The sequence below is a fragment of the Camponotus vicinus genome, unplaced genomic scaffold (assembly GCF_025532165.1).
Source record: "Camponotus vicinus isolate PSW18456_S1 unplaced genomic scaffold, iyCamVici1.0 SCAF_4, whole genome shotgun sequence".
NCBI lineage: Eukaryota > Metazoa > Arthropoda > Insecta > Hymenoptera > Formicidae > Camponotus > Camponotus vicinus.
This window is the reverse complement of record NW_028141976.1, coordinates 11,361,690-11,373,215: the sequence shown is the minus strand read 5'-3', so window position 1 is coordinate 11,373,215 and position 11,526 is coordinate 11,361,690. Positions and strand designations below refer to the sequence as shown.

The 11,526-nt window shown below is 38.7% G+C and overlaps 1 protein-coding gene across 1 annotated transcript; it reads right to left on the bottom strand.

Moving 5' to 3' along the window:
* Positions 1–5,440: 5,440 nt before the first annotated feature.
* Positions 5,441–10,776, bottom strand: Odd (odd skipped). The gene is made up of 2 exons (XM_083095931.1): positions 9,884–10,776; positions 5,441–8,059 (listed from the first exon to the last, which is right to left on the bottom strand). Exons 1-2 carry the CDS (start codon positions 10,447–10,449, stop codon positions 7,708–7,710), a joined length of 918 nt encoding a protein of 305 aa, XP_082952057.1. The 5' UTR covers positions 10,450–10,776; the 3' UTR covers positions 5,441–7,707.
* Between the last annotated feature and the right edge of the window lie 750 nt (positions 10,777–11,526).

Below are 11,526 nucleotides of genomic sequence, written 5' to 3'. Positions count from 1 at the left end.
TTCGACGTTTCGGCGACGCGCGTTCGGAGAGAGTTTATAAACTATACTACTAACTAATAGCATAGCCGCGCGTCTCGGACAATGTGGGCACACAACGCGCGCAGACAGTTTACCTAATCGTCGGGGGGCCCGAAAAAGGAGCGGCCCCGGCCGTGCCCGCCCTAACCACAGGCCCTGGACCCGCGGGCTCGGGCCGACTCGTCCGCGCCTTCCCGAATACGTCTGTCTGCGTACCGGTTTCGTCCGGTCGGCAGCGGGGTTCTTAATTTTCCGAAAATTTATCGTCCGGCTTTTAATTGCTCGCGCTCCCCCCCCTCCCCCCTTTCCCCTGCCAATCCTTTCGCGTGAGACGGAAAGTTGGAGGACTGCGAAATTACGCGGAAAGCGAAGAAGCCGAGTGATACTTCTCTCCAATTATTTCGTTCTTCTCAAACCCCAAAATCTCCTCCATTCTAAATTTCGGAGACAGATATAAGTCCATCGATAATATGAATATAATTAAGATACAGAAAAGAATTTAAATCGAGAAGAGTTACCGTAACAATTTGCGACTATAATCGCTTCCCCTCTCGTTGCTCCTTCCTCCTCCCGGTTTCTCTCGTATTCGGCATTCGCCCAACTTTCGATTAATCTGGCGAAACCAAATACGTACGTTCTCCCTTATCCCCTCTCCCCCTCCTTCTTCCTCTCTCGTCACAGTAATTACTTCACGGTTCATCCTCATCATCATTATCTAAAGGTGACCGAGATTAGTGTTCAGAAGCCTGAAGGAGGAACATTCACGAGCTCCTCGGCTCGTCTGCGCAGAGCGATCGCGGCAACTCCTGGAATTCTGGACGATCCTCGCGGTCCCTGTGGGACCCACGAGGTCGCCGGGGCCCTGTGACCCTTAGATAAGGCTCACGCCCTAATAAGAGGGTACACATACGCGGAGCACCGTGAGGGGACCGTGGCAGAGAGCTTCTCTTCCTTCTTCTGCCTGTCTTCTTTTTGCCCCGCAATCGTATAGCTCGAGGTCTCGCCCGGCTGAGCGATCTAATCCGCCGGGTAATCTGCGGTTAACGTTTTAGGGCTCCGAGGGTGGGATCCGCAGGGAGGCTCCACGACATTCCGCATGCGCCAACTCTCACAATTTCGCGAGATCGGTTGCGCGTCGTCTGTCTTCAAACTCGAGTGCATTATTTGGGGAAATTTTCCCCTCCTATCTTTCATATTCCAATGTTCGAAATATAATAAACTTCAATAAATCGTCTAATAGTTTTATCAACATTTCTCATATACGAACGCAATAAAATAAGAATAATAATCACATATTCATGAAAAATCATGCTAAAAATATATAATTTGCAATATCACGTTGATACATCTGTATCTAAGAAACAAGTCTAATATTAAAATCAAATTATCAAAATGTAATTGAATCATTACGATAATTGCTACCATAAACACTTTTCATGTAAGAGAAATGCGGGACAGGTAGAATCACACTATCCGATCGCGAGCGGACTCTCGCTAAGCGATACCTACTCTGTATTTTTACGGGGGAGCGAGGTGAAGAAAAAAGAAAGGAAAAGATCACCCACACACAATACGTCGTAAACGAAAAAAAAAAAAAAAAGTAGCACCGGGGCGCTATGCGAAACACTGTCCTCGATTTAGGGAAACGATTAGCCTCTCTTCCGTGGGACACAAGTCGCTGCGCGCCCCAGGCAGAATACCAGGAACCGTAACATTGTGATTATTGTAATTAAATCGTCCCTCCGGGGTGAGGGGGAGGGGAAGAGGAGGAAGGAACGGCAAAGGATACGCGCGCAGCCGGACGGGGTCCTTCTTCCATCCGTCTTCCTCCTTCGTCGAAATTCATTTCCACTCATCGTTCACGTCTAGCTTCTTTGGCTCACTCCCGGCTACCTGAAACGCTAATCCTCAAGACGCGACCATCGTCTCTTTGTATCTCCTCCAGGCCGTAACAATCTTATCGACCATTATAGACCCGGTACGATTATTTCTCGCACCTGACCGCGCGATTAATCCCTCCGATCTTTAAATCACGGACGGACACGGGGACAATTAACGTGATCGCTGAAATTTAGAACGGTTCCTTTGGTAATCTTGTGGAACTGGAACGACACGAGAAATGTGAAAAAGCTATCGATATCGTACGATAGGAGAGAGGAATTTGGTTTTAATTTTATTTAAAAAATAAATAAATATATATAATATATTCCCTTATCAAAAATATAAAAAACAATTATATTCATTGTAGATTTAAAATAAAAATACCCAAAAGAGAGCTACGTATATGATGAATTCGCATAATTAATATAATCGTATATCTTCAACAATGACTGTCATTATCGTATTATATCCGTTGCTAGATTTAGCAATGTCCCCGATTTAATTCATTTACGTGCAAAAAGTGTACATCGCATCATGGTTAGTCAGGGCACGAATAAACAAAGTGACGACAGAGTCCGGAATTAACCCGGTGATGAAGGAGCGAAGGGAGAGAACTTGTTTGTTCGGCGTTTCATCACGCTTTATTGTCCTCCCTTCCCCTCCCTCGTGAAAGGTGCGGGAATTAATTAAAGTTAAACAGTACTAACTGACCGGCAAGCGCGTTAACTGCCGGCTATTGTCGGGAAAGCTGGTCCGGGAATAATGGTCAGCCTCGTTTCTCGTGGATGACTCGCGTCGAAGGGAGGATCGCCGAGATGAGGCGAACTACTTCTCGTTTACTCTCGCTAGATTAAGCTTTATCGAACGTCATACTCGCAAGATTAATTCACAGGATCGTATCTTTAATTGCGCAACAATATATGTGCAAGTATTCGAAAGACATCACTGAACGTAAAACTTCGCGGAAAGAGATAATTTTGGTCCCTTATTTTTCTTCCGTAAAGATCATGCCATTTCGATATCTCGAGGGCTGTGAAAAATTCGCCGGATGGATTAAATAAAAATGACGAGACTGACGAGAATACACAAAGGGAGCGTCAACGAGCATCGCTTCGTTTGGATTAATATTTATTTTCAATCGATAACAACAACATTTAAATATACAATTGCGACCGACTAGGGTGAGGTATCCGCTTGTTCCTCCGATTCTATTTGGTATGATCGTACAGTAACAGACAGCCGCATCGGGGTCCGACGTTTATCCCGAACCTCGAACGCTTTTACATATATAAACGCGCCTTTTATAACGCACCGATAAGAGCGCAAGCGATCGGGTCGGGTCGAAGAACGACGGCGACAATCTACACGACCGAAAAAGACAATTCACACCTACGAGAACGGGTACTATCTACACGCATATATATATTTACAACGATTTTAAATTAGCGGTAACGCAATCAACGATTCGAGACGCGCGCATTAAGTCGGGGAACAAATCGAGCGCGTATACAGGGTGTGTCAGAAGTCGAACGTCTTCTCAGCCATAGTTTTTTAACTCGGAATTCAGCTCTCTCTCTCTTTGAAAATTCAACTAGATCGATTTTCAATTGTCATTCACGTGATATTGAACGAGCAGAACAATATTGGATAAATCAGTTTCACGTGTCAGGACAATCTCTTCCCAAAAAAAAGCTCTTGTAGCTTACCTCGAGAGCTTTTCAAAACACTATAATAAAGTATTTTTTCATCGAGTACTTTTCGAGTTATGAGGCTTGAAATAATTTCTTAATTTTTATATAAACCATAAAATATTCATTTTTCGATTATCTCATCTTAATACTTTTATGTAATTGTCAATTGCAAATTACATATTTTTTCTTCGAAACAATTATGTGTTTTCTTTACACCAAATGATTCCTCTCACTATTTTATACATAAAAGTATTAAGGTAAGATAATCGAAACATGAATATTTTACTAGATATATTTTATATTGGTTTATGTAAAATTAAGAGATTATTTCAAGCCTCGTAACTCGAAAAGTACTCGATGAAAAAATACTTTATTATAGTGTTTTGAAAAGCTCTCGAGGTAAGCTACAAGAACTTTTTTGGGAAGAGATTGCCCTGACACCCTGTATACATTCATGAAAGAGCTTCACTTATGCAAGCTAAAAAAAATATTATCGAAAAGCAATTGTACTTCTTCAAGATTTTAATGAAGGAACATAATAAGGTCATCAAAAAGTGCTCATCGAAAAATCTGTACATGAGAAAAGAATGCGAGAATTCTGTACACACCCTATACGTGAGACGTGGGTGGCCTGCGCGGGTAGCAGTGTATCTTTTCCTAGATTAAAAGGGAAAAAAAATAATCTTTAGGCGACCATTCGCACAGGTCGCCGCGATGGCACCGAGGGAAAAGGTGGCCACGCGGCTGGAACCGTCAGGAAATGTCCACCGCGTCCCCGCGCTTATCTGATCTAAACTCCTAATTTTACGGGAAACGGAGAGATATCTAGCGGGTCCGGAGAGACTCGATTAACACGGTCGATACACACGACGTGGCAACGGTAACGTCGCACCTTCCCGACGTAGATCGTTGTCGTCATCGAGGAACGATCAATTATCTCGACGCCTTGTGAATCGTATAACCGTAGATACACTCTTCAGGAATTTACGTGCGCTTTTAAAATCTGAAAAACTAAGGAGACGAAACGAAAGGAGATATTCATCTCGCGTAGAGCGATTGTGATTTACGTAGAGTAAAAAAATCCATCTCTCTTCCTCTCTTTCTCTCTCTCTTTCTCTTAACTTCATTGTATTAGATTTTGGTGCATATAAAAAATGTCGAATTTTTTAAAAATTATTTTAAACGTCATATTCTATGAAAATAACGAATATTTATTACATATTATATAATTATTAAAATATAATTTAAATAATTAGAAATAAAGAAAACTATTAATATTGATAAAGTATTCCATATTCTAATAATTATATAAAATATAATTTTAATTTTATATAATTATTAAAATATGGAATACTTTATCAATATTAATAATTTTCTTTATTTCTTTTCTATAGTCAAAAAATGCCTTTTTGAAAAAAGTCTAGAATTATCAAATTGTTTTTTCAATTTCGTCATTAATATGATTGAGCAATATCTGTGAGAAATATAGGCTCATAAAATTAATTAATTAATATTTGATGCTGTATTTTTATTCCTTTCAACGTGAATAATTCTCTCTACTATTATAATATCTCTGACCGATAAAAATGAATATCTAATAACTCTTCTGTCATATTCCTACATTGTCAACAATATTTTCCGTGGTAGAAATGACAGTTTCGTCATAAATAATGATACAAACGAAAAATGAGTTTCATTTATATGTCTTTCATCAGTAAAAGTAAGAATCCTTACTTTATAAAGTACTACGTCTGTAAAGATAAATCTCAGAAACAAAATTATTGAAATCAATTGCACTTATTTGTTTGTTAACGATATACTCTCTTCCTCTCTGCTACTGATTTATTGAAATTGCAATATTAATTGGAATTCTCTCTTATAAGAAAATTGAATGAATTTTATGCTTACATCTTGAAACAGCTAAAATAAACTTTTGGAGAAAACTTTATAAAAACAAAGCGATCGAATTGCATGCAACTTTATGCGATGCAAAGTAATAAAAACAGTGATACCAATGTTTTCAATCTGCGAAAATTCGACATTTTACATGCACCAACTTAACATTATTTAAGTCTAAAACACGCGACGCAAATTACTCATGCGATACACAAATTTAAACCTCACATATGTGAGTTCCGCTATTAAATGTCTCGATTTATAAATACACCGTGTAAATTCGAATTTTCATTCGTGAAAGTCACAAATGAATTGATGGTAATAATTAGTTGAAATTTTGCGCAGCGCTCGAGTTGTTGCAAATATAAAGTGATATTCCTCATTTTTCCCGACAAAAATAAATTATATTAATAAATATTAAATCAAGTGTGTCGTTCTCGATTGATAGAAACGTCAGTAGTAGTAACGTCAAGTCTGTACAACGTTGATTTTTATGTACTTATGTATGTTACAATGTATTTAATCAGGAAAGCTGAAATGTACCAGCAGGAATTTTCGACAAGAAACTAGTTGGAATACGTGATAAGTTCGATTCGACGTGCGGGGAATACTGTTTTCGTGAATCGTAAATTATAGGATCTTTGAGAAAAGAATGTACATATACATACATCTAGGAACATATATACAAGCGCATGCGTTTCTCTCTTTTTCTTAGGAATCGGAATATATTCACAGTATATATAGTTTATACGAAACCATTCAAATAAATATCTCAAATAAACATATTTACACGAGGAGACGAGAGCGTATGTTACACGACAATCTGCACGCGATGAGAATTTGCATTTATGTCTCACTAAGAATTTTTCCGACGAAGCAGCGTCTCCTGTTCATTCTGTAATTTCTACTCTAAGAAATCACAAAACGGACATGACATACAGGGCGAACAAAGAGGATAATTTTCAAGAATCTTTAACTCTCTAGACATAACGCAGACTTGTAAGAACAGACAAATTATTCCAATTTAATAACTTTTAATCGTGACTTACGAGATGGCAAAGTCTTTATATTTATAAGTGTGCTTTAACGCACGAAAACTCGAGAACTCGCAATCTACCTCGCTAGCTTTTGCGTCATTAGTAGCGTCAATATAGTTAGCTATTTTCGTTGCAATTTGCATTCCGTGGAAGATCCAAAGCTGCAATTTCATTCTTCTATATCTTCTACCGTAATTACGTTTCGTCACATATCCAATCAATCCCGAGAGAATATAATTCCGAGAAATCCAACTCGTCAACGTACGCTCCATCTGTCCTAGTATGAGTGAACAATAACGTTTCCTCTGCTCTTGCGAGCAAGGAATGATTGACAAATAATAGTTAGCGAGAGAGAGCAGGAATCGAAAGTGACACCAACATCGATTCTTACTTTGAGATCAATTTCGCGTGCACCATAACATCGAAATTACACCGATTTTTCGATAAGTTTCGATTCCTGATTACGACCCTGTAAATTTCAGGTCAGCGATTAATTGATTGTTTGACTGATTCTTCTGATTTATATCTTCCTCTAGGGAATAATCCTTTGCACTCTGTACATCTTTGTATCGATTCATGCGCAAATATTCTTAATACGTGCATTAGATCAATTTTATACTCTCTCTTATTTATATTTATACACCGATTTTTCGATAAGTTTCGATTCCTGATTACGACCCTGTAAATTTCAGGTCAGCGATTAATTGATTGTTTGACTGATTCTTCTGATTTATATCTTCCTCTAGGGAATAATCCTTTGCACTCTGTACATCTTTGTATCGATTCATGCGCAAATATTCTTAATACGTGCATTAGATCAATTTTATACTCTCTCTTATTTATATTTATAATTAAAATTATATCTCTTATACTGATTTATTCAATATTGCATTTACTTTTTCTCGACTTAATATTATAATAAATAGAAATATTATCATAAACTGTTATATACATATATTATAATAAATCATAATTATAATAAATAAATTATCGTAGAATACTAAAATCCTTAAAGCAAATCTGATTGGCACTACGGGAACGCAAAGGATTAAGGTACAATGGATAAAGCTAATTTTAGCCTCAATTTGTAGAAATCATCTCGAACGAGAAACTCCATCGTGCGAAAAGGAAAGACCCTGCGTCGAGGGAGCATGTAAATCACAATTCGGGATAAAATTGATGCCTTAACGTCTCATGATGTCCTCTATACTGAAGCCGAGCTTTGGCGCGATTGTGCCGCTTCTTTGTATCGGCAGAAGGCTACTCATCCTTTCCGTCATCTGTCTGACCTCTGTGGAAATGATTCTCGAGTCCGAGGACACGGACGCCTCGACCCTAAGATCCTGCGGGACCTCCGAGTGCGTCAGAAGATGCGTCTTCAGATTACTCCTTTGATTGAAGCTGCGGCCGCAGATGGAACATTTGTGCGGCGATTCCTCCATGTGCAGTATCTTGTGCACCGCCAGAGTCCTGCTCTGGCAGAATCCTTTGCCGCATTCGTTGCACTTGAACGGCTTTTCCTTGCTGTGTATATATCTAAAATTAAAAACATTTCTGAGCCGTGGTTGCGTACGCTGGTCCGAGCTGAGGTATCCATATTTGTCGTTTTTTTTTCGATAGAGTTTGAAAATCAATTAATTATAATTTAACAATATATGTCTCTCAATTCTCGTTTAATAATAATTGCAAAAAAGTTATATTGATAAATATTAATTTCATAAATAATATTGCTTTTTTTATTTCATTTGAAATTGTTCTCTTTTGTGTTTGATTCCGACCATTATCTTCTTGATAATTGCGATTAGTATCACTTATTTCCAGATGGATTTCGAGTTGCGATGAGTTATTGGTGATAGAAGCAAATTGAAATTTCCTGTTTTCACGAATGCGAATAAGCAAACAAAGCATCGATATTGATATATATAATACATTCGTATCTGTATATTGATATCTTTGCGCAGTTCTTATAAGTGCAGACTAAAAGCTCCTAAAAATAACATTGTCGAACTAACTGCAGACGCACAAAATTTGGCTTCTATTTATATAATAATTACGATTAACAAAAGAAATTGCCGATTCTTTATTTCCAAAACTTTATTTTTTTATATCCAAAACTTTATTTCAAGCAGAATAAATTATTCAGTAAAAAGATTTTATCAAATTTTTATATTGAATTTTATTTATTAATATTATTAAGATAAATAAATTCATTTCGATTATGTGACTTATTTGACTTGTCTTTTGTTTGTTTTGCGTTTTAATCTATGTAAAGTAAAATAATCAAGATATCAGAAATATTAATCTCGAAAAAATGTAATATCATTGTGAAATATTACAGGATCCTGCTCCGATATCTCTTCATTTGTAAAATATATCTTGATACTAATATAGATCATTGATCATTACATTTGGTTTACAAATCATATTACAAATCATAATGAAAAAGAAATAAAGAATAATTTTAATAGTCAAATGTTAGTACTAATTGTGTGTATCTTTAATATAATATTCAAAACAATGATTATAAGAAAAGAGATTCCTGATAAACAAAATTAAATATATTTCCTCATTTCAGAATCATTTTCAGAAAACTTTTTTAAACTTGTAAGAATAAAGATACACGTGCTTCATTTCATAAAAATTTCGAAAATTTGTGTAGACTTCTATTACATCTCAATATATCTTTCACATAAAACGGTATAAATGCGTAAAAATTACTTGTGAAATTTCTCCAGCTAACGCGTTTAATCGCCAACGGGAGCTTTCCGTGTAACATCTACGTCATTCGACACACAATTTTTGGCTATAAGAAAGAGTCTAAAGACCCATTTAATGGAGGTCATGTAGAAAAAAAGAAACTTGTGAAAAGATCCTAACGGGATATAATTCGAAGATGTGTTCAACAGTAAATTCCCAATTTCCACGATAAATTTTAAGAGAAAACATTTTGGAAATTCTTTCAAACAATAATAAAATAAATGCTACCGTGTAGCATTTATTTTATTAGCTTGACACATTGATGACAAACAAAAATTTCATCGTTCCATACTTAACTTTAACTGTATCATTTAATTTAGTTTTACAACCTAAAATTTAATTTCGTTGATTTAATTCACCTTTAATCCTCTCCGATGAACAAAATAAACGAAATAATGCAAGTTATATGACGTTAGTCTCACGGCATTATCAAAGAATTCAAGTGTTGATAAGCCGATTATCGGAGCATTATAGAGATTGTCTACAATTTATATTTTCTCGTCTACTTAAACTAGCTCCAGTCTCGTAAACGTTTTTTTTTCTGCTACGTGACACCGTTACTAAATCGGAGACTGGAGACATAAATTTTGAAAAAATACTTGCCGGTGATCCCTCAGATGATCCTGCCTACGAAAGGCCTTCCCGCATATGTCGCACGAGTACGGTCGCTCGTCGGTGTGCGTCCTCTCGTGGATCAGCAGGTTATAGCTCTTGGTGAACTGTCGATTGCAAAACTTGCAGATGAACTGTTTCTTGGGTCTTTGACCCGGTGATCTTCGCGCGAGGAACGACGGCGGCGGTGGCGGCACCGGAATCAGATTCTGATGTGTCTGATGATAATAAAGGTGCGGACGTGTCTGAGGGCAGCAACCCCGAACGGCCAACAGAGCCGCACCCCTGAGCCAGTTGTCTAGGAAAGCGGCCTGGTAGCCGCCGACATTCTGATGCGTCGCCTGGACATGTTGCTGGTGCTGGAGATATCTACCGGTAGCGAAATGCTGAGACCTGGTCCACCTTGAAAAGGGTATATGCTGTTGTTGCTGTTGCTGCTGCTGCTGCTGCTGTTGTTGCTGTTGCTGTTGCTGTTGCTGATGATGCTGATGCTGCATCGGTCTGTCGACGATCGGAGGCGTTTGCGGTGGCGTCAGCGGTTCCGTCTTCGTCTCCATCTGTCACGAAGCAGATGGATTCCCTCCTACCTTCGAATGCCAAAACGGCCAAGAAGGCTATAATCGATCGGACAATCGGCACTGGAGAAAAATCGTCACTCGGGGAACGATCGATCGACGCCTCGCTCGCGTCGTGACACATAAGGTCGATGAACTCGATGAAGAACAAGCTCGAGAGAGAGCGGCCGGAGATTTGAAAGAAAAGAAAAAAGAAAAAGAGAGCAACGAGATATTGATACGAGAGTCGGTGCGATACTAAGCGCCAAAGAGACTCGATCGAGTTCCCCCGAGAGTTGCCGTTCACCTGGTCGACGACGACGACGCCGCCGCCAGCACGGTGGCTCCTCCTACCTCTCGCATACCCGTCGGTTGGCGGCTCGACTTCCACAGGGGCGGAGCTTCCGGGTCACGGTGACTCGGAGCGTCCCGACGCTATAACTCCCAGTGGACCAAAACTACAGTCTCCCGCTGCCGTCTCGTCGCCGTCGTCGCGCAAGATGGGGATACCGAGTGTAAACTCGGGGCAACCAGACCGAGAGACACGACGTACGCGTGGACGCGTACGTGTGTGTGCGTACATTCGTGCACGTTCGTCCATGTGTCGGTGTTCACGCGTGACTGAACGAGGCGTCGGGCGATTTCCACGAGCCGTAAATGGTCCTAAGCGCTTTCCCCCGAAAGGTCCATTGTATCCCGAATCTCATCCTTTAGGATAACGAAAGGTCATCTGTTCTGTCAAAGCGAATCGGTAAAACCATCACTAATCTTTAGTGAAAACACTCGCACTTTGCTTCTCCGTCTTTAAGTTTCATTGATTATGACAGCGTTTCGTTGAAAAATCAGTCATTGTTACTGAATAATTCTTCTTTCAGTGGCATTTCATTGTTGCAGTGTTATACTTTTAATCGAAACTACATTGTTGCAGTGTTATACTTTTAATTGAAACTACTACCGGTGATAATAGATCGATTCTATTTTAAGAAAATTCGCAAGAAAGATAGCAAAGTTAAATAAAATTCTGTACTAAATGGAAAGAAAGAAAGAAGAGAAGAAAATATTTTTTGAAAATACAAAAAA